Here is a 23,879-nt window from a genome sequence, read left to right as displayed (position 1 = left end):
TGCTTCCTCCTCCTCCTCCTCCTCCTCCTCCTCCTCCTCCTCCTCCTCCTCCTTCTTCTTCTTCATTCTTGGGGTCAAACTCAGGTCCTCATGCTTGTGCATCAAGCACTGTACCCACTGAGTCCCCCAGCTCCAGGTATAACCATTTTAATATGCTTGTGGGTTGGGTTTGCTAGTGTATGTTGAGGACGTTTGTATCCAGTCCTTAAGGGACATTGGTGTATAGTTTTCTGTGTCTCTGACTAGTTTGGGTGTCAGGGTGATACTACTTTTGTAGTTAGCATGGGAGACTTTGAAGAAGATTGGTATTCTTTAAATGATAGAGGTCATCCATCTGTTCAGATTTAATCTCAGTTAGGTTTTATGTTTCTAGAAATGTGTCTATTAGATCCAGGTTACTCAAATTTATAAGATGCATAATTGTTCATTATACTTTCATAATCCTTTTCTATTGACATAAGATTAGTTACCATCTCTACTCTAATTTGTGATTTAGTAATTTAAGTCTTTCCTCTCTTTTGATTTGTTCATGTAACTAAAGGTTCGTCAACTTGTTTTTTTTTCCCTAAGAATCACATTTTGGCTTTATTGATTTCCTCTAATGTCTGTTCTGTCATTTCAATTTATCCCTATGTTTTATTTCCTTTCTCTTGGAAGCTTTGGTTTAGTTTATTATTTTTCTAGTTCCTTAAGTTATAAAGTTAATTTGATAATTTGAAATCTATTGTGATTCTTTTTTTAACATTTTTTTAAAAAATTATTTTAGAAGCACTGTTATTTACATAATCATTCCCATTCCCTCTCCCTCCCATCCTCCTATGCTCCCCCCAACCCCCCCAAACCCACCCCTCCCACTCCCCAGGGATAGTGAGGCCCTCCACGGGGGATCATCAAAGTCTGTCACATCATTTGGGGGAGGACCCAGGTCCTCCTTCCTGTATCTGGGCTGCAATAGTACCCCTCCATAGGGATTGGGCTCTCAAAGTCCATTTGTGCTCTAGGGATGAACACTGGCTCCCCTGTTAGAGGTCCCATAGACTGCCACATTCAGAGGGCTTGGTTGGGTCCAATGCTGGTTCCCCAGCTTTATGACTAGGGTCTCTGTGCTCTTACTAGGTCAGGTCAGCTGTTTCTGTAGGTTTTTCCAGCATTGTCTTGGCTCCTTTGCTCATCCCTCCTCCCTCTCCACAACTGGATTGGGGAGTATGGCTCAGTGTTTAGCTGTGGGTGCCTGTTTCTGCTTCGAACAGCTACTGGATGAAGGCTCTAGGAATGGTAACCAACGTAGTCATCAATCTCATTATAAGGGAAGGGCATCAAAGGCAGCCCCTCTACCACTGCCTAGATTCTTAGTTGGGGTCATCCCTGTGGATCCCCTAACATTTCCCCTGTGCCAGACCTGTCTCCAAACCTGTACTGGCTCCCTCTATCAAGGCATCTCCTTTCTTGACCTCCTCTATTCCTCCCGTGACTCAGTTCTCTTGTTCTCCTCCCCCCTCCCCTTCTCCTCCTCTCCCCTTCCACCTCCCTCCTCTCTCCCCCCCATGCTCCCACTATCGTGATTCCTAATTTTTAAAAAGTGTGTGTGTGTGTGAGAGTGTGTGTGTGAGAGTGTGTGTGTGTGTGTGTGTGTGTGTGTGTGTTGTGTGTGTGTGTGTGTGTGTGTGTGTGTGTGCCCATGGAAGCCAGAGACAACAGGTCCCCTGGAGCTGGAGTCACAGGCAGTTGTGAGCTGCCTGACATGGGTTCTGGGAACCAGATTCAGCAAGAGTAGTATGTGCTCTTAACTGTTGTGCCACCTCTCTAGCCCCCATTGTGACTCTTAATGTTAACGCCTGTGGCTATAAATTCCCCCTTAACACTTTTTACTGCTACCTGCTTCTTGGTCAGAAGCCAGTGACAATAAGCAACAGTTGTGATTGGAACACCAATTTCTGAGATTTGGAGGAAGGAGGCCTGCCTGCATGACCATGCTCTTTCCTGATGTTTATGTTTGGATTGGTCTGGGAACCTGTGCACACTACTTGCATGGAGCTAGGTGTGGCAGGCTGACACTAAGAGTGGAAATGGACTGAAGTGAACCACATTTCCCATGTATCTCAAGGGCTGTCTCAGACTCATTCCCAGTACAGTATTGCTTAGGTAGAGGTCTTCCTGCTACTTTTCACTTCTGCGATTTAGGTTGTGCAGAACCATATTTTCTTGTAAAAAAAAATCTTGGCTTTAGCATCCATTTATGCGCACCCTTACAATGATGTCCCACAGTGAGAAGCCACGGAAGAGCACTGTTTACTGGCTTGCTCCCTCATGGCTTGCTTAGCCTGCTTTTTTTTAAAGCAGCAAGGACCACAATGGGCTGGGCCTTCTCAGTTACTAATTTAGACTTGCCTACAGAATGAATTTCTCAACTGGGAGCCCCTCTTTCCAAATGACCTGGCTTATATAAAACTGATATAAAACTAGTCAATCACTTTTCCTAGTTAAAATTATATGTGGGTTACCTAAGCACATTTTATTACATTTTTTGTACTTAGTTTTAGTTTACAGCTTGAGAAAAGAGATTAATTAGCAGGAGATACTTTATAGAAAGTATCTAGTTCTGGGGTTGTTATTCTAGATGTGAAACCACACCATCTCCCAGGGCTAGGAATCTCTTTAGTACATGGGATCTTAGATTCCAAAGTCAGTCTCTTTCTCTAGGCTAGGCTTTGTCTTTTTTCAGAACAGAAGTCAAATATAGAATGAATATATATATATGTAAATATATATAAATATATATATATTTCTTCTAGAAGACTAGTACTCTGTGTGTGTGTGTGTGTGTGTGTGTGTGAGAGAGAGAGAGAGAGAGAGAGAGAGAGAGAGAGAGAGAGAGAGAGAGAGAATGAATGCCATCACACATCACATGAAGAGGTTAGGACTACCTTTATGTGCTCAGTGATCACACTTAGGCTTTCAGGATTACATGGCAAGTGACATCACCTGCTGACCTATCTCGCCAGTCCTCGACCTTATTTTTTGAAGTAGTAGTTCTCAGTGTACCTAGAGTGCATTGATTCTGCTAAACTAGCTGGCCAGTGAGCCCCAGCATTTTCCTGTCTCCATCTTCCCAGTGCTGATATTACAGATGCACACAGACACATCCAGCTTTTTAGGCAGTTGCTGAAGATCTCAGGTCCACATTTTTTTTTTTTTTTGCAACAAACACTTTGCTAACTGAACTATGTTCCAGCCTGGATGCTGTGTGTACTAGTGTCAAGTGTTTAGTGTCAGCTTTTCCTAGGGTTAAGCATGTGTTAACCAAGGCTGTTGCTCCTCTGTAAAAGGAAGTGTCAACTATTTCTCAGAGAAGTTTCTCTGACATACATCCATTGTTCTGACTGCTAAGTTGCATTATTCATGTGTCATTTTGGATGTAAGATTTTGTTATCTATCAGGAAAAGGTGGGGATAATCTACAGGGACTTCCAGTGTTTATTTAGTATCTCCTCTTCAGAGGATCTTTGTATTATAATCTTAGTTGATCTTTGTAGCAAATGAGAAACTGTGGCCGAGGAAGGATGAGTAACAAACCCTCCTAGAGTTACACAAAGCTAGCAACAGACAGTCACCCTTAGATCAACACATTTCCATTCTTCTTTCTTAGTCTCACTTCTCCTGGGTGTTTAAAGTGTGTGATTATAATTCCTCTTACTTATCTAATATTTATGTAATTTGGGGGGTACATATTTTACTTTTTCAAAATCTCTTTCTTACAGGTATCAGTAACTGATGTAGAATTTGGCCCAATGAGATTTCATCAAGACCAACTTCAGGTACTGTGCTGTAATGAACATATTTTAATTTTCTTTAATGAGGAGAGAGTTTAAAACTATACATTTAAGATATGTGTTTTTCTATTTAGCTACTAGCACTAGGTCATGGTTAAATTTCTTGGACTTGGTAACAATGTTATAACCTTTCCTTATGAAAACATGCTGAGGTTAAAATTTAGGGTTGCAATAATGGAGAGTATATGTAATTGTGCATACAGTCACATGTGTATATCCATTGAGAGGAAGCAAAACCAAAGTGGTAAAAGGCTAAAAGGCTAAGGGCTGATTAATCTAGAGGAAGAATTTTTAAGGCATTGTCATTCACAACTTCTCTGTAAGTTTGAATTTTTTCAAAATGAAAAGTTAAAAACTTAGCCATTTTATTATACCAGGTTTGTTTTTTATTTTGGGGACAAGGCTTCATGTAGCCCATATTGGTATCAGGGGGCTACAGAGATGACTTAGTGGTTAAGAGCACCTGTTGCTCTTACAGAGGACCTAGATTGTGTTCCAAGTGGACACCTGGTAGCTTACAACGGTCTGTAACTCGAGTGCCAAGGGATCTGACACTGTCTTCTGGAACTCGTGGGAACTTTACTTTACACATGTGGTACACATACATACATGCAGGCAAAACACCTGTACCCATAAAATAAAAAATAAACAAATCTTTAATAAGTGATAAAATGTAGCCAAATTGTTTGAAGCTTCCTGCACATGAACTATGTTTACTACTGTATTTTAACCTTGTGAATGAGGCAGAGAAAGGTGTGTGTTCTTGATTCTTTGCATTTGTGGTATTTGAACAGTTGGGCAAACTTTCAAGGAGATAAAGGATTCCTTTCAGTTTTGTAGTCAACCTCTGTCTATCAGACTGCTCATTACCACACAGACACTGTAGTTTCTTGAGTCTAGCTCTGAAGGGATGAAGCAGAGGTGTTTTGAACTTGATTTGGCTGGGAGGCCTGGTTGGATAGGGAGGAGGCAGCAGGTCTGGGATTTATGTGGTACAGGCCAGACAACAAAACAACTAGCTATTGGCCTGGCATTGGCATAGATGCTACCTACATTGTCTGGGCTCTGCCCATGTCACTTACCCGGCAGGCTTTAAAATACAATATTGTAGTCTTCAAATCTTCTCCCTCATATTCAGAATGACTTTTTAACTTGTTGGCATTACATAAAATTTGAGTCAATGCATGTCAAGTATATCATTTAAGGGTTATGTGTCTCAACAGTCTCACTAAGTGCTAGCATTTGCTATCTGGGGCATTTCGCTAAAATACCAGCATTTGTCATATTAGTTAACTGTCGGTTTGCAAACATCAACATTTGTGTGTTTTGATTTTATTTTAAGATAAAATGTTCTGTTGAGTCTTATTGAATCCTATCAATGGGGTTATCATCAAAAGAAGTAAGCATATGTTCCAAGCACTTGGACTTCCAGGCTAGAAAGTAGCAATGACTTGTGGACAACGAATGCTAATATCCCTGAGTTATATGTAAGAAAAAAAATGTGTATTTACTGATGTTACATTCACATCTTGTGTCTTCACCTAAGCATTTGAGAATTTTCTGTGGCTTATTTAAAAATGACAGTTATAACAAAGTTTTAAAAAATGGTGTTTGTCCTCCTTTGGTCCAGGTACTTTTAGTGTTTACCAAAGAAGATAGCCAGTGTAATGGATTCTCCAGAGCATGTGAAAAGGCTGGGTTTAAGTGCACAGTCATCAAGGAGATGCAGGCTGTCCTTACCTGTTTCCAGGACAAACTCCATGACATCATCATCATAGACCATAGAAATCCCCGACAGCTGGATGCAGAAGCACTGTGCAGGTAAGCCCAAGCCCCAGCCTAAAGAGTCCCATTGGCCCTTGTAACAAGAAATGCAGCCTGTAGACAGAATTTAATGAATTTAATTTAAGTTAAATTCAATTTCAATTTCCTTATGTGCAAAGAAAAGGCATTTTAACCTCATTTGTTTCTAGTACTAATCTTTATTTCTTGTTTGTCTTACTTGCTTTATTTAAAACAGTAAGAGATTGTCGCCGGGTGTTGGTGGCGCACGCCTTTAATCCTAGCACTAGGATTAATTGGGAGGCAGAGGAAGAGGCAGGTGGATCTCTGTGAGTTCGAGGCCAGCCTGGTCTCCAGAGCAAGTGCCAGGATAGGCTCCAAAGCTACACAGAGAAACCCTGTCTTGAAAAACCAAAAAAAAAAAAAAAAAGAAAGAAGAAAAAAGAAGAGAGAGATTGTCTAGCATGCACAAAGCCCTGGGCTTGTTCTCAAATACCACAAAAAAAATAATGAAAATAAAAAAACAATAGTAAGAAATTATAATAACAACCATTATGAGTAAGATGAAACCCAACATTTAATTCATCCCAATTATCATTTGCATATTACTGAAACAAGAATGACTAGAATTTCCTAGCCTGTTTTTAAAGAGCTCTCTGTGTCTTCATGTGGGTGTGTGCCCACATGTGAAGCCCAGAGGCCAATATAGGTGTCCTTTCCAGCCACTCTGCAGGGTGGGTTTGTTTGTTTGTTTTGAGACAGGATCTCTCCCTGGATCTGAATTTCAGCTTTTCATCTAGGTTGGCAGGCCAATAAGTTCTAGGAATCTGTCTGTTGGCAACTTCCCCAAGCCCTGGGCTCATGGATGCATGCTTCAATGCCAGGATTTTACTTGGGTAGTGGAGATTCAAACCTGGTTCCTCACACTTGTATGACAAGCCCTCTAAGAACTGACACTCTTCCTAACTAACTGGTAGCTCTTGTGTGGCTCCAGAATTAAACAGTACACAGGAGGCTTGGCTGGCCAGTGAAGAGCAGACCTTTACAAATATGGTTCCTGATACTCTTCCTGGTAGACCCTGGATCTCAGGTCTTTCTTGTTGACTCCTTCCTACCACTTCATCTTCATCTTGTGGGGAGATAGCTTGGGGCAGGGTAGGTCTTTGTGTCCCCTCATGAGTTTCCTAGAGGCAGGAGTAGGTCTTGATTGTTTCTCAGGTCAGCTCCATCTTGGCCTCAGCCTTTAGCTGGTTTGTCTCTTAAGATCATTTCTACAGAGGCTTCTACCCAGTGTGAACTGTTTCATCAAGAAATTTCTTCAGAATCTCATTCCTTAATTGACTTTCCTTGCTCTCAATAGACCTGTGCAGCCCATGAGACCTTAGCCCCGACCCAGCACTGTTCTTCCCTTTGTCGTCCTTTTAGGGGATACCTAAACAATAGCAGCCTGTGAAAAGCTTTTCATCAATTGCTGATCTATCCAAATTACTATCATTCACCTGTAGCTCTTTACTGGACATTTAGAACTCCTTGTACTCCTGTGAAATACCTTCTTGAAGGCCAAATGTTTTGCCTATTGCATTTCCAAATCCTCCTGTTTCAGAGCCTTAATTTTGCAAGTCTCAGTTTTAGGCACTACATGTGGTACTATAGCAGTATGAATGAACAAAACATGCCACTTGCCTCCAAGGACAATGCTTTAGTTGTAGAGTGCGATGGTTAACTTCAGATTGTCAGCCTGACCAGATTAAGACATGCTGAAGGCATTAGTGAGATACTTCTGTGAATGTCAGTTTGGGCATTTCTAGAGATGTAGGACACACAATGAATCTGGGTCCTGGACTAAAGAAACAGAGAGAAAGGTAAGTACCACCGAGCTCTAGAACTCTTACTCTCTATGTTCCTGATCTGCTGAGATGTGAGTAAGCCCCCTTTGCCACTGCTGTGAGCTGCTCCTGCCACTGGCCTTCCCCACCATGGTGAACTGTATGTATCTTCTGAACCATAAGCAAAAATAAACCTCTTTTCCTTTAAGTTGCTGCTTGTCAGCAACCACTTAAATTGCTAATTGGTCATAGCACAAGAAAAGTGACTAATACATAGAATTTCTTTGTTTCATGTAACATAAAGCTTGAGACTAGGTAATTTATAAAGAACAAAAATTAGGGGGCTGGAAAGATGGCTCAGTGGCTAAGATTGCCTGCTGCTCTTCCAGGGGATCTGAATCCAATTCTCAGTACCAGTACCCATGTCAGATGGCTCACAACTGCCTGGAACTTTTTGGGGGAGGGGGTGGCTGTGTCTCACTTTGTAGCTCTGGCTGTCCTGGAACTCAATATGCAGACCATCCTGAATTTGAATTAACGAAGTAGCCTTGAGCTCACATTGATCCGCTTTTCTCTGCCTTCCAAGTGCTGAGACTGAAGGTGCATACCACTGTACCCAGATGGCTACCTATAACTTCAGCTGGGGAATGGGTTGGGGATCCCAATCCCTCTTCTGGCCTCTACTGTCACCCACACATACATGTCAATACTCACAAGATACACATGTGTATACATAAATAATAAAGAAAAAATAAGTATGAACAACAGCAACGAAGAAAAAATTAATTTTCTCATAGTTCTTGTGACTGAGAAAACCAAGCTGAAGGTGCTGGCAGGTTCATTTATCTGGCTGCATCCTCTGTAACGACAGATGGCTTTGTGAAATCTCCTTATAAAGGCTTTAATCTCAATCACTGGAGAGCAGCCTGCAGGGCCTAAGTTCTTAAGGCCCTACTTCTTGGTGCTATCACATTGGCAACACATAAACTGTGGAGGTCACATAGTCAGGCCATGCAGAGGCAGGCAGGTCAACTTGGAAGGAGAGATTTATAAGGAGAGGAGGTCTTCTGAGAAGATATTTGAGTTGAATAGTGAGGGATGGGCAGAAGTTTTGGAAAGATTAAAGGCAGAGAGAGGGCAGCATAAGTAGGAGCAGCAGGGTGTCTAGGCTTCTCTGCTCACTGTCCATGGGTGTTGGTCCAACAGCTGAGTGTGTGGCTCAAGGGAGGCTGGGACAGCAGATAAGAGCCAGATACAAAGGCCTAGTGTTTTGAGCTAGTCATTTACTCTCCTCTGGGTAGTTAAGACACTGATACTCTGGGCATGGTAGCATATACCTCTAATCCTCTACTTAGAAGATGGAGGCAGACAATCAGTTTTGAGGCCAGTCTAAGCTACATAGTGAGCCTCTGACTCTGCTACACTATAAGGACTAATCAAGAGACATGCACTCCTGGCTTTTACATGGGTGCTGAAGATCTGAGCTCAGCTATTTTTTTTTTTCTTTTTGAGGCTAGCCCTTTGCCAACTGAGCCGTCTCCCTAGCTCTGAATATTCTTTTGTGAGAAACTGCAGAACATTTTAGGAGAGGTAAGAAATACTCCTTGGTGCCATAGAAGCACAGCTGTATAATGGAAGGGAGAGAGAGGAAAGCCCTGGGTAGAAACCAGACATGCTCTAGCAGAATTAAAATCCACATACATACAGAAGCAAGACTGAACTTAGCATGGGGAACTGGCTCAGCAGGTACAGAGCTTACTGTACAAGCGTGAGAACCAGAGTTCAGGTCCCCAGAACCCATGTAAATGCCAGGTGTGCATGGCCCAGCTGGAGTTTCAGCCTCAGAGGGCAGAGATGAGGTCTTTGAACAAACTGGTTATCTAAGTGACCTGAAACAGTGAGCTTCAGGTTCAATGGAGAGACCTTGTCTCAGTGAATAAGGTGAGGAGCGATTGAGAATGACTCCCAACCTCAGCCTGGGCCTGCACACACCCTAAAAATATAGACACATGTTCCTCCTCTCAGAAAAAGAGAACTTCGAGTTTAAGGCACATTCATATAATCTCTTGATTCACCTTGGTCTGAAGATCCTTTTTACCATTGTACTCTCTTCTTTTTAATTTGAACCTCACTCCATGGCAGAGGGCATAGCAAGGTAGAACAGACCCACGTGCAACTCTTTACAGGGCTCTGTTATGTTCTCACAGTGAGCCTTCACCAGGCAATCTTTTTTCAGTGTTAATGCTGAGGCCCTTGTCAGAATCATTTGGAGTTGTCTCATGTGACTAGAGACTGGTTGTTTCTCTGCTACACATTTCTGGTTCTTTACCTAATAAATCCTCTGCAGGACATGTAGCCACCTAAAAAGTGTATTGCATTCTTTAGCTTTTCTTGCAGCTATCCATTGGAAATTATGCATTTTCTGGAAAGTATCCTTGATGTGAGGGAGCGTGCTGTTTTTCCTCATGTCTAGAATGTGTACATTATAGCTAATATTCAGATAATCTTAGACCATAAAGAAGAAATCTTGTTTAGATAATAGGGAAATACACAATGAAAAATTCATGTTCCTGGTCCTGCAGAGTGCCATGGCAGTTCTGAATTGTCCCTCTGCATATCTTTCATGTGTGACAGGAATAATATATACATATATATATATATAATGTACACATAATATATATATATATATATATGTACACATACATACACACACACACATATTGGATGCAGAATCTCTCTCTATAGCTCTGGCTACACTGGAACTTGCTATGTAGACTAAGCTGGCCTTGAACTCAAAGAGATTCACCTGCCTCTGCCCCTCTGCTCTTCTGCCTTATGCTTGGATTAAGATGTGAGCCACCATGCCTAGCAGGAATGTATGTATGTATGTTTGTATGTATGTATGTATGTATGTATGTATGTATGTATGTATGCACACAGACACACACAGACACAAAGACACACACAGACACACACACCACTGTTCTTTGGGGTTTTCTATCATGTGCAGTCAAAGGTAGTACAGTTCTTTATAGTCACATGACTTTAAAATCTGCCTACTTAATGTCCATATGTACAATTTAACTGTGGCAAGTCATTTCTTTCCTAGTTCCATGAATTCTAAAGCAAGAGTATTAGTTTTTAAGGCTATTGTTTCTTATGCCAGGTTCTGTCCCTGACATTTCTATTTCTAGCCAGTTGTTCATTTTTATTAGAGAAAGTCAAGTGTATGCTTACATCTGTCTTTATGTAGAGTTTAGCACTGCTTTAGTGGACTTGTTGCTAGGTGGACATGGTCCTCCCTTCTGCTTCCTCCTTGACACAGTGCCCTTGTTTGTTTCCTCCAGTAATGGGCAGGTTGTCCAGAGCTCCTCCCTGATAATCACTCATGGTTGCCTGCTTGCCACTATATTACCGCTAAAATGCTAAGAACTTATTTGAAGGCTGGCTGGAAACATAGCTCCCCCCCCCCCCCGCTTCTTCATTCTCCATCCCTTTTATGATGAAAGATGTGATGGAAACATGTAAGAACAGATGCAGTGCCCCTAAAGTTACAGGAACAGCATTGATGAGTCCATGCTCCTTCCTCAGCATGTGCAGATGAGGGTCTGCTGTACTGATAACCTTTCTAGGCCTGAGTGATCCTCCCCTGGCATTTATCTCCAGAAATTGAGTCTGGCCTTCTCTGGGCCTGGTGACCAGAGATGAACACCTAGCCAGCAAGCCCTGTTTGGGAAGTTTTTTTCCAGTAGAGCTCTGCAGGGCCTTTGGATTGGCTCCTATGGGGAAGAGGGCAGGTGAAAGCTGGAGGAGTGCAATGGACACTGGGAAAACAGGAATGTTAGAAAGATGGGGAGGGGGTGTAAGCTATGGGTCCATGAGAGAGATTAGCTGGGCCCTGGAGCTTCTTTACATTCATGTGCAGCTCTCCTTGAGGACCACTCTGTGTCTATCATTAGACCCTAAACCTTTCTCAGCCTCAGAGCCACAGGAACCTACAGTCTGCATGCCCCAAGGTAAGTAAGGGTGAGCAAAGGATAAAGGTTTTGCCCATTCTGTGACCACATTCATGCTCCAAGAGTTAGTGTAGTGTAGTGATGGTGTTTTGGTTTCATTTTTGTTGCTGTGATAAAATATCCTGACAAATAGTGACTTAGAGGAGAAAGGTTTATTTTAGTTCACAATCCCATGTTAGGGTCTGATAGGAACCTGAGACAGCTAGATACATTACATCCCCAGTCAGAAACCAAGAGAAATGTGTGCACACATGCATGCTCACTTGCTTGCATTGTGCTCAGCACAGTTTCTCCACTCTTAACACAGTTCAGGACTACCTGCCTAGGGAATGGTGCTACTCACAGTGGGCTGGATTTTCCACATCAGGTAACTTAATTAAGACAATCCCCTACAGACATGTCTGTAGGCCAACACAATGCCGACAATTCCTCAGTGAGACTCTGTTTCCAGGATATTATGGGTTGTGTCAAGTTGACAATTAAAGTGAATCATCACCAGTAGGTAATTGGGACAGAATCCACATGGATACTTAAGGCCTACAAGTCTTAAAATAGTTACTCTCTGGCTCTTTACAGAAAAGTCTGCCAGGACCAAGGTACCCCCATGGACATCCATAGTAGTTGTGTTATGTACCATCTCTGGGGGAATTAGGAAGTAGCCACTTAAATCACTTTTGTGTTCTGTGTTGCAGAAGTGGCTCTATTTATTTATTTATTTATTTATTTATTTTTCTAATAGAGCTTAAGTCATGTATTCAGCCTTGGCTAGTCTCTGGACCTCCAAAAGGCTACTAGCATAGTTCTCCCTTGTATAGACTAGGACAGTCTATATAATGCCCCCTCTACGACTTCCATCTACAGCCCCTCTTCCTCCAGTGGCTGCTGCTTCTTAGACAGCTGCACCTTCTCGTGGAAGCTGAGTTCAGAGTTGTTGTATGCCTCCAGCAGAGTGTTCCTTTCCTGTCTCTACTACTCTGCATCTCATGTATGTCTGCCCTCTGATATCTTGGCCATATTGTCATCACTCATGCATGGTCCATATAGCTGCTTCCCCTAAGGGTTGTGTTCCTGGTTGGGTGGAAAGCCTCACACTCCTTGGGTATGACCAATGGAGCAGTGTCTTCTACATTTCTCCACCAAACCACCACCTTAATCTTTGATCACAGGTGATGACTCTTCATTGTGACTGATAAAATATCTTGTATTTCCTAGTCTTAGTTTTGTGGTAGTGTGATTTTTGCCTACAGTTTATCTCAGAATTCTTTATTCTTTGTGCTGCTTAAAAATACAGTGACAAACTGGCTCCTGGTTGTCCCAGTCCCCACAGTCTACATAGGTAGGAGCCTGTGGAGATGCACAAACATTTGCATTTCCTTCCACAGGAAGAGACAAGTGATTGTGGCCCCTTTCACATAAGCGCAGTGTCGGGGAGATTGCCCCCCACAACTAACTTGGGTAAATGCATAAAGTATGTCACCCTAGCTGTTTCGTTTGCACATGATAACTGTCATGGTTGTAATAGTCCACTAATTAGGAGTTTATCACCAAGGGAATATCCAGTAGCCAAGGTGAGTCCAGAGTATGAAGGGAGCTCTTTCCCTCCCATTTCCCTCCCAGTTGTAACTGTACAACTAAAGCTATGAAAGTATATTTATTTTTAAGAATTATTTTTATATTTATTTAAATTTTTGTTTTTTAAAGGTCTGTCAGGTCATCAAAACTCTCAGAAAACACAGTTATTGTTGGTGTAGTCCGAAGGTAAACTTTTTTTTTAATGTTGGAATTCGGGTGTCAATGTAATGTTATTAACATATGATAAAATAAGGGCTTGCTTATGACTGGAGAACCCTTTGAAGTCTGGCCTTCTTTACTCCTTAGCATTTTAGTTTTTCTTTGCTTGACTCCAGGGAAGGAGCTCTGCTCTCAGGTTTACTGTTCTGACTTTGAACTGCCCTTTACAGGCAAACTATAAGATATTCCCAATCTCTTAGGGTGAAGTTTTTCAGATGTGTCTTCCTAGGGCCTTTAGTTTGGGTATCTGTAAGGATCTGAGTGGCATACAATTGCAGGGCATCTTCTCAAGTTAGAGCAAGGAGGAGAGAACATACAAGGAGTAGAGCAATATTAAATAAATGCTGTTTATATCAGTAAAGACAGAAATGCCTCTCTGCCATTGAATCTTCTAGAAGTGGAAGATAAGAGAACTTAATAGTTTAAATATATATAGTATATATATAAGTACATATCTATATACTATATATAAGTATATATATAATATGTACTTTTATATATTAAGCAGATGCCTGGACACTATTCAGTTGTTAATATAATATATATTTATTATTTTAAAGTAATTATTAAATTAAAGTAAGTATTAAAATGCCTGGTGCAGTGCCAGATGCCTATAATCCAGTACTCAGGAGGTCCAGGAAAAAGAATTGAAGGCTTGAGCCTAGGAGTTTGAGGCCAGCCTAAGTAACACAGCAAGCCCCTATTCCCCCAAACAAATTATAATAATATCCTGCCAGAAGGCTCAAGATGATATTGAGACAGGAAAGGCTTGTCAATTTCATATGCATTCACTAATTAACTTGAAGGTACTTGCTATGTGACCATTGAAGATTATGTAAGTTAGTGAATACGACCTAACCCTTACCATCTTCTTTGAAGGGGGGACAAAGAGGAGGTGTCTTTAATGCCCTTCCTTGCTGCTGGCTTCACAAGGGTATGTACCTACTTTTTAGTTGTACAAGTATAATTCAGTGTGAGAAATTTTTTACCATGATTTGGCACCCGGAAAAAATGTTTTAATTATTTTGAAGAAAAAAAAATGTTCCTGTTCTGTGTTAGTTTGTTTTGACTTCATAAGCTGCTAATCTGTAATACCTCATATCCTTAGTCTCAAAACTATGCCTGCCCAAAGCCATCCAAATATAATAAAATGTCCTGTACTGATACACTCATTTACCAGTTTTATTAGAGAATGTGTTTTTACAATGATTTCGTGTGTACTTGAAATTTCTGAAGTCAGCTCAGTGATTCTGGAGATGAGGAAACCCAGGCACTGGCTCCTCCTCCCTCTGCTTCCTACCTTTAGTTTGTTGGCTTCTCTAAGACCAAAAGGTCTCTCAGGATGTTAGTCAGCTGATTGTAGATGAGGCCACAGGGTCAGGGACATAGTTAAGTAGAAGAATACTTGCTTAGGATGTAGAAGACCCTGGTTTGATCCTTAACACTGAAACACAAACAAAATCAAAAGGCATTTGAGGGAATATAGGGATATAGGGGTGCACACTGTAATCCTAGCACATTGAGGGCAAAAATAATTTGGTAGTTATGTAAAATTTTTATCCATTGAAAAATCTAGCTACATGGGAGGCTGTTTATTGACATGGACAAATAGACATGACTCTTTATCCCAAGATCTCACTTGCAGTTTGTCTGTCTCAGGACCTCCACCCCATCTGATGGAGTGTCATAAGCTTTGTACTCAGAAATAGCTGCCCCTGGCTAGTCAGTAGTAGCACCTCTATGTATGTGCAGCCATCATGAGTACTTCCTGGAGTCCTGGCTACTATGGGAAGATGGAGGTGAGAGCTAGAAAGAAAGTCATCTCAAACCTCCAAGTGAGAAGGGCCTGGAAGCATGCAGACCCATCGTGCCTCTGGCCTCAGTCCTTGTCTCTTCCCTGCCGGGGTGCACCAGCTTTGCTTTGCTTTTTAAACATTTTTTAAATCTATGTGTTATGGGTGTTTTGCCTGCATGTGTGTCTGTGCAACCATATGCATACTTGGTACCAGCAGAGCAGAAAGGGGGTGTCAGATTCCCCTAGAACTAGACTTAGAGGTGTTTGTTAGCTACCATATAGTTGTCGGGAAATAAAATTGGATCCTCTGGAAGCTCAGCCAGTGCTCTTAACCATGAAGCCAATTCTCTAGGCCCCACTTACCTGATCTTCTCATTCCTATAACATTTTGTAGATAGAATGCTTCTTCTTCCACCTCTGTCCTTATGGCTGTCTGTAGTGGATGGGTAGGAGCAGCATTACTTTTCTTGTTTATAAGTGAGGAGGTAAGCTCAGGAAGAGTGTTTCATTGGACCATACAGCTTTTAAAGCTTGAATCTGGCATGTCCATAGGAACCCAGATTGCTTGTCACTCAGACAAGACACTGATCATGGGCACCTACCATCACTTTGGTAGTAGAGGGGCCTCCTCAAGCAGCCCATGTCCCATATTGGTCTGGCTGGGTTAGATAGATAGTGGTCTTCCAAGGCTCAGCCACTTAGGCCTCAGCCTTCTCAGTCAGAGTTGCTATACATTTATTGTGCAGGTAAGAGCAAAGAACTCTTCTCAGAAACTGGGGTGAGTCGGTGTTTAGAAGTGTTTTCTGTCAGAATGAAGCTACAGTTGGGCCTCTAGCCATGAGTCCCCCATAGTCAGTTCTGTATCAATAGACTCTTCCTATTATAGACCCCTATTATTCAGGAAAGGACATTCAACATTTTCTTGTTGTTGTTCCCAATGTAATACAGTATAATACCTGTTTATAAAGTATTTATCTGTATTTGGTAGTAAAAGTATTCTAGAAGTCACTAAAGTATACGGGGAGATAACATCATTTATATGTAAATACTATGTCATTTTATATAAGAGAGTTGTGCAATCTCTGCAGCTACCCTGAGACTAATACTACTGTATGTGACAATATAGTGGCTTCTAAGATGCCATCATGAAATTTATTATTCTATGGTAGAATGGGTCCATTTTCTTGTAACTATGCTACTTGCTTTTTTTGTGAGACATTCCATGATGTAAAGATTGTCATATAGAATACTTAGTGTTCACAGCAGCAAGAGGTGCTGGGCAAACCCATGTCTTCTCCAGGTTCCTTGCTTTGCAGTCAGCCTCTTTAGCAGTTAGTGAACAATGTGTCCCAAGTAGGAGTTCCCCCTTTGAGCCACAGGTGTGAGTAGAAGGGCAAGTGTGCTTTATGTTCAAGGAGCTTGTTGGCTTTGAGGACAAAACATTATTTCAGAAACTACTTGAAAATCCAATATAAACAAGACTTTGGTTTTATAAGTGACGTGGAGATGAGCAGAGAACCTTAGTATTTCTATTTTTAAAGGTAATTTGGTACACTTAAATTTCATCTCTCATCTTCTGTTGTACATTAATGATTACAAAGTAGTTTTTAAATTTCAGTAGCCAAATTGAAAGGTTTGTTTAGCATTTCTTTTGTGGCATACATCAAAGGTTCTTCTTTATCTACAAAGCTCCCCTTTCTGTTTATAGAGGTATATCGAAAACCCCAACATCATGGCCTGTTACAATGAACTGCTGCAGTTGGCGTTTGGAGAGGTGCAATCACAACTGAAACTCAGGTAATTCTGTCCCTGCTAAAAAAAGCCCTCTAGACCCCAGGGAAAACTTGCAAGCAAATGTTTTTTGGCTATAGCTGATACCAGTTAAAGCAGGATAAGTGTGAGTTGTCTGTCGGGAAAGTGCCTACCATGCAAACATGAGGCCCTGAGTTCATGGCCCCAGCAGCTACATGTAAGGCTGGGTGTGCCTGTAATCCCAGCACTGACCAGACAGAAGACTCCCTGAGGCTTGCTGACTAGAAGTCTAGCCACATTAGTGAGTGCCAGGTTCAGTGAGAGCCCCTGACTCAAACTGTAGTGTGGAAAACAATTGAAGTGTTGACTCTGACCTCTATGCATACAATGATTTTTAAGAGGTGTGATGGATAGTAGCTGCCCATGCATCTCAGGCAGACTATAGCTCGTTGTTCTCTATCCCGCCAGCCAGCTTCCAAATAAACGACATGGAGACTTCTTATTAATTATGAAAGCTCAGCCAATAGCTTAGGTTTGTTCCTAACTAGCTCTTATAACTTAAACTAACCCATATTTTTTATTAATTTATGTTCCACCACATAGCCACCACTTTACCTCTGTCCCATTTGTGTGTCTGACTTCTTCTGCTTCTGTCTGGCTTCTCTTTCTTCTCCTTAGCATTCTCTCTGCCCCCAAAATCCTGCCTAGCTCTTGGTCGTTTAGCTTCTTATGTTACCAATCACAGTGACATACCTTCACAGTGTAAAGGAATATCCCCTAACAGTAGACTTTGAGGAGTCTAATGAGTGGTCATGTTACTAAGTAGAGTTTACATGACTCCCATTTAAACGTGAAGCCTCAAAGCAGTAATGAACGAGAAAAAAAAAGATACAAAATCATGCATACTGGATTTTCTGTTTTGTGTTCTAAGGGGTAAGTGCTTTAACTATACCATACCCAATATATTGCCATTTTCCTCTGGCAACTGACACTTTCTCCTACTCTACAATGCCAATTTTGTCACTGATCTTCTTTTTGTTTGAGACAGGATCTTTTGTAGCAATAGGAACTTGCTGTTGACCTTGAACTCCTGATCCTCCTGTCTCACAACTGCTGGGATTACAGTCATGAGCCACCATGTTTGGCAATAATTTGTTTTTTGATGAAGAATTTCTTTTGTTTTGAGACAGGGTCTTACTATATTTCCCAGGGTAGCCTTGAACTTGGAATCTTCATTCCTTAGCCTCCTAAGTGCTTGGATTATAGGCCTGTGCCACCATGTGCAGCTGAGATTCTTTTTTAAGAAGAAGCCTATATATCTGTAGACCAAATAAAAAGTTTTAAACTACCCGGTTCGCAGAGGGAAAATAAAATCAGCCATTCTCTTTATTCAGTATCCACATTTTCTGTATCAGCGATCAAAGAGAGAGGCTGTTGTTTTGTATGTATATACCTGAGGCAGGTGGAAAGCTATAGAGAGTGTGAGAGTTTGTAGGAACCAGTACAAGGCTCCATCTGCAGGAAAGAAAAGCACTCCATAGGCAGAATGACGTTTAAAGGCTGGGTGGGGAAAGCAAACTCAGAGAAGTTACCTGACTCAGCTAAGAGCTAGCAAGTAGCTGAAAGTGGTTCATTCATTTGTCACTCACATGTATTTACGTATTTGCTTTGAGGCAGTGTCTCACTGTGTATCACAGAACTCAGCGATCCACCTACCTCTGTCTCCTGAGTGCTGGATCAAAGGCGTGTGCCCGCCACACCTGGCCTGTAATTTACATATCTAATACTGCAGTTGAAATTGAACTAACTTCAATCTTTTTTCCTCAGTGCCTTAGCATGGTGAACATAGTAGGGTCAGCATGTAGTCCTGCATTGAAACCCCTGGGTCTCCTCTACCCACTCCTAAATCTTGTTCCTCACTGCATCCTATCATTCCTGCATTCTCTGGCCTCTGTTCACTTATTTTTGTCTTCACTTACTCTTAGAGTAAGGTCTTTTGCCTAGATTATTGAATCCATGAGTCAGTCTCCTTACAGTTAGCCCTGACTTCCTCTTGTCTGTTTCTTACACCGAAATAACATGTAACTCTTCATTTGTGTTTCTGTCTTGCGATACTCCGAGAAGCTCAAGGTGAAGTCCAGACTCCCAGATGTCCTGGATCTGTTTAATGCTGTATTCCCTTTCTCATATCCCATCATGCCTTGTTCTAGCTGACAGCCAATGGAGAAAAAAACATGAAGGGAAAAGGAAGTGTAGGACTTGAGGCAGTGGAATAGAGGGAGACCTGTTGTGCCAGTGCCAGAAAGCTGTAAGAAGCAGCCTTGCCACTGCTAAGTCACAAACTAGAATGTAAAGTGTAGAAACAGGCCTGAGTGTATTTTAAAGCCTAGGGCCTGATCAACATCATGGTTGTTCAAATCAACACTACTTAATTCATTGGAAAAGAAAATAATGTACCCCAGTTTCCCTCCCTACCCCAAATAATCACCAGTAAACTAAAAGCTTAAAATAAGCAAAATATTTGATTGGATGATGAATGGAAACTTTTTTTTTTTTTTGAGACAGGGTTTCTCTGTATAGCTTTGTAAACCAGGCTGGCCTCAAACTCACAGAGGTCTGCATGCCTCTGCCTCCCAAGTGCCGGGATTAAAGGCATGCGCCACCACTGCCTGGCTGAATGGAAACATTTGCTTGTTGCATATCCAGTGGGCATTAGGTTAGTGCCCTAAGTCAGGATCTTTGATAAATCAAGTAATGAAATACTCTGGTTTAAAAAAAAATCAATCTTTAATCATGAAAATAACCCCACCACCTAGCATATAGGCCATTTTGATGGAAGCATTTTCTAAACTGAGGTTTTCTTGTCCAAGATGACTGTAGTTTGTGTCAGAGAACAAAATAAATAAATAAATAAATAAATAAATAAATAAATAAATAAATAAAAACCCAGCCAGCACAAATATTTTTGAAAATGCAAAAAAAAAAAAAAAAGTCATTGAAAGTTATGCACAGGCAATTCACCAGTCAGAAGACATGAAAAGAAGTTCAGCCGAGCAAAAAATCAAAGTAAAAAAGGAGGAGTATAGCATTTACCGTTTAGCAGTTCTCTGATTGAACGAGGAGGAGGAATCCAGTGGGCTTTCTTGCAGGTCTGTGTTCTCTGTGCTGCTTCTATCACAGGTGGGAGCTCCTCTTTGTGTTTGTTGTTGATTGATTTTGAGGTATGATCTCACTTCATGGCCTTGTCTGGCCTGGAACTCACTATGCAGATCCAGGCTGGCCTGGTAGATCTCTGCCTGTTTCTGTTTCCCAAGTGCTTTTTGCCAACTGAGCTATCTCACCAGCCATTCTTTTGTTTTTTTAGGGTTTTATTTTTGTTTTTAATTATGTGCATTGGGAAAAAGGGGATATTGTCCAGGTGCTTGTGGGAGCCAGAGGCATCAGATTTCCCTGAAGCTGTCTGACATGGGTGTTGGGAATTGAACTGATTGTACTGACATGATTATAACTGTTAAGCCATTTCTCTAGCCCTGTAATTTAGGTGTATATGTATGTGTCGTGGGGTCATTGTGCATGAATGCAGGTGTCCTCTGAGCTCAGAGGAGGGTGTGAGATCCCATGGAGCTGCCATTACAGGCTATTGTGAGCTATCTGATGTGGCACTGGGAACTAAACTCAGGTCCTCTGGAAGAGCAGGAAGTGCTCTTAATCACTGAGCACCTCTCCAGCTTCCTGTTTCTAATTTGTATTTTTTGAATGAATACTTATTTGTTTTGTGGGTTTAAGTACATAGGTGTGGGCACACACAGTGTGCATGTATGTGGAGGGAGCTGGCCCTCTCTTTCTAACTATGTGAGCCCTGGAGATCATACTCAGGTTGTCCTGCTGAACAGAGGCCTTTTACCCTCGGAGCCATCTTACAGGCCTCGTTTTGTTGTTAAGTAACAGCTTTATTGAGCAAGAATAATGGGCCTTCTGGTCATGGGGGTGAGGGTGATTATCTAAGACAAAAGCCTGGAAGCAGCCCATGTACCTCATCATGGGAGTTTGTTGAATATATTTTGGTGTAACCTTATAACAAAATACTATATGGTGATTAAATGTGGTGATGGAGAACTGTAATTATTGATATTAATATATGTTGAGTGAGAAAAGGAGATGGTAAAACTGTAAGAATGATTACATTTTTATAAATATATATGTTGATGTATGTGTTCATAAAAGAACCTATTGCCGATATGTCTAAGCATTTGGGGTATCAGATGTTCTGATCTCATTTATTTTTGAACATCTTTATTAAGATACACTTCATATGTCCTATCATTTATCTATTTAAGATACATAATGATGTTTATTATATTCCCAGAATTATGCACTCATCACCACAATTCTAGAATATTTTCATTAACCCTGGGTCCACACCCTTATTATACTTTCTGTGTCTAGATTTGCCTATTTTAGACATTTCATATGAATTGAAATCACACAGTATATGATCCTTTGTAACTGACTTGTTGCATTTAAATATGTTTTCAAGGTAGATCTATACTATAGCATATACATCAGGATTTCTTTGTTTTTTTATGTCTATATAATATTCCAGCATATGTGTGTATTGCATTTTACTGGTGGACATGTGGGATGTTTGTACTTGCCAAATGTTAACTTAAAAGTTTTTGTGTCAACAGATAATTATTTTATACTTGTACTTATTTTTACTAAGTACATAGTCAAGAGTAGGTATAGCTGGATCATATGATGATTCTTTGTTTAACCATTTGAAGAATTTCTAGACTATTTTCCAAAATGGAAGCAGCATCAATTTTACATTCCTATCAATAATGTATGAGTGTATCACTAATATTTACTGCCCATCCTATTCTTACAGTGGAGCAATAAGCTATCTTGTTTATATTTTCTACCTTTTGTCAATGAACATTTGTTACTTGTATAATTAAGAAAGCATTTCAAACAGGAAGAATGTGGGATATGCTCACAGTGTAAGACTAAGTGAAGAAAGCAGGCAACAAAGCTGGTTATTCCAGATGCCTCCAATACTGTGAAAATAGCTTGTTTAATATAATACCTTCAAATGGCAGGCTACCTCCCTCTCCAGGCTCTCTGCATCAATCCTGACTCTCTTCTTTCATTTAGTCCTTATGAAGGTTCTTTAGTGTTGAGAAAGGACACTCTAGGGGCTCAGGGTACCACAGATACACTGGTGTGTGAGCCATCCTGGTGTGCCAGCGATAATCCTTAGTACTAGGACTGTAGAAGGTCTTCCTTATGTTTTTAAATGTTTCCCCTTCTTCTTTCTGTGCACACACTAACCTCTATAAGCCAGACACGAGGCACTCAAGTAAGCTGATATAATACCCTGAGATTGTGTTAGATTTAGTCATTACCATTGATGTAAATACATTTATCAGTCCTTTTGTTTCTATCCATAAAGGGCTTGTAACTCAGTATTCACTGCACTAGAGAAAAGTCAAGAAGCAATTGAAATTACAAGTGAAGACCACATTATACAGGTTTGTTATTTTGGAAATTTATGTGTATAGCTTCATTTTGTTAGTTCTCATTTTCAGAGTTGTAGCCCTTACAGTCTGATATTTTTTTTTCTTTTTGAAGTACAAGAGGCCATTTTTTTTCTGAGATGATTGTAAGGGCAAAATTAATAAAATATATAATTTAAAATAAACTCTCTAGATAACAATTCCTTGTGGTACTTAGAAATGTAGAAATAATAGAGCTTCTCTTATTCCTTTTCCTGGGGTGGGTGGCTGTTGCTTACTCAGGAGAGTCTCAACAGGCGTGCTGCCAGCTGGCCACACACAAGCTTTCTTCACTGTGCATATATCTTTCTTCATTGTTTTTGGAGGCAGGTTAAATTTATAAAAATTTACCAAAAACAGTTAAAAATGCAGAAAATAACAGACTAAACTGCAATTATTAGCAAGCTGGTTTCTTTTCTATATTACTAACATGGCTTTTACTGGAAGACACAGCTGTTTGGGGGAAGCATTCCTTTCTTCTGGGAATCTAACTTGTTACTTGTTATTGGTGGTAACATTTGGGAGTTGGTGCTAAGAGGCCACACAGGCCAGGAGCTAAGGGCACAGGCTTCTGTCCACCTCAGTCATGCATCTTTGGGAAGTTCCTTAAGCTAGCTGAATCTGCTTTCTGTGACATGGGAGTGACAGTAACAGCAGCCACCTGTGTTTCACAAGGTTTTGAGGATTACCCGGTTCCTGTGTGTGAAGTGCTTACTATCTTGATAACCACTGCCAGTTTCTGTTTTGTCATTTCTGTCTCATCATCATCACCAACACATGCTCAGCAATCTCATACATTTCCCCTTGTCTTATAGTTGTATTTGAAAGTTACTATCAAACGTTTTGCTTATATAGTGTGTAGCCTGTCTTCCACATATTATTCATTTGAGTCATCCAGAGAGGCTTGTTCTCACTCTCCCCATCCAGGTGATCACTTGCAGAGATTCAGAAGGCAGTGCCTGGTACTTTATTTCACTGTAGCACCATCCAGGCAGCCTGGGTTTGTTCTGAGAATAGGGCTCCCTTTGTCTTCATTGAAGTTGGAGAGAGCCTGCTGCCTTCCTGGAGTCTCAGACATAGGAGGAGGCCCAGCCATGTGCCATGAAGTTCTCATGGCTTTAGAACGTTCTTGATGAAGCCCAGGCTGCTGAGTTTTTGGGGGGTGGGAGTGGTGCTTAGGTGGAAGGCCTTTATTTTTTCAAAACATCTTTTAAATTCACTTTTATCTTTTGTCTCTTTCCAGTATGCAAACCCTGCATTTGAAACAACAATGGGTTATCAGTCAGGTGAATTGATAGGGAAGGAGTTAGCACAAGTGCCCATAAATGAAAAGAAAGGGGACTTGCTTGACGCCATAAACTCGTGTATCAAGATAGGCAAGGTAAGTGAAATGATAGTACCATTATCACCTTCAGGTAAGAGGAAAGACTTGGTGTTCATTGACACTGTGTGGAGCAGGTGACTTCAGCTCTACCCTTTTTCCAGAAGTCCCTGTTACTCTCACTTTTCAGGTGCAGAAACTGAAGCCAAGAA

General features: G+C 41.0%; 1 protein-coding gene across 1 annotated transcript in view; it reads left to right on the top strand.

Annotated features, from left to right (window-relative positions):
* Window positions 1–23,879, top strand: part of Pde8a (phosphodiesterase 8A) — a 130,819-nt gene that overhangs the window by 73,851 nt on the left and 33,089 nt on the right. Inside the window, exons 2-8 of the mRNA XM_027408283.2 lie at window positions 3,758–3,814; window positions 5,460–5,650; window positions 13,155–13,211; window positions 14,124–14,178; window positions 16,748–16,836; window positions 22,244–22,322; window positions 23,590–23,727. Of these exons, the coding sequence (XP_027264084.1) occupies window positions 3,758–3,814; window positions 5,460–5,650; window positions 13,155–13,211; window positions 14,124–14,178; window positions 16,748–16,836; window positions 22,244–22,322; window positions 23,590–23,727 (666 nt within the window). The remainder of the gene's footprint in view (window positions 1–3,757; window positions 3,815–5,459; window positions 5,651–13,154; window positions 13,212–14,123; window positions 14,179–16,747; window positions 16,837–22,243; window positions 22,323–23,589; window positions 23,728–23,879) is intronic.

The sequence above is a fragment of the Cricetulus griseus genome, chromosome 3, assembly GCF_003668045.3.
Source record: "Cricetulus griseus strain 17A/GY chromosome 3, alternate assembly CriGri-PICRH-1.0, whole genome shotgun sequence".
Taxonomy (NCBI): domain Eukaryota; kingdom Metazoa; phylum Chordata; class Mammalia; order Rodentia; family Cricetidae; genus Cricetulus; species Cricetulus griseus.
Note: the sequence above shows the minus strand (reverse complement) of the source record. Positions and strands in the feature narration are given on the sequence as shown.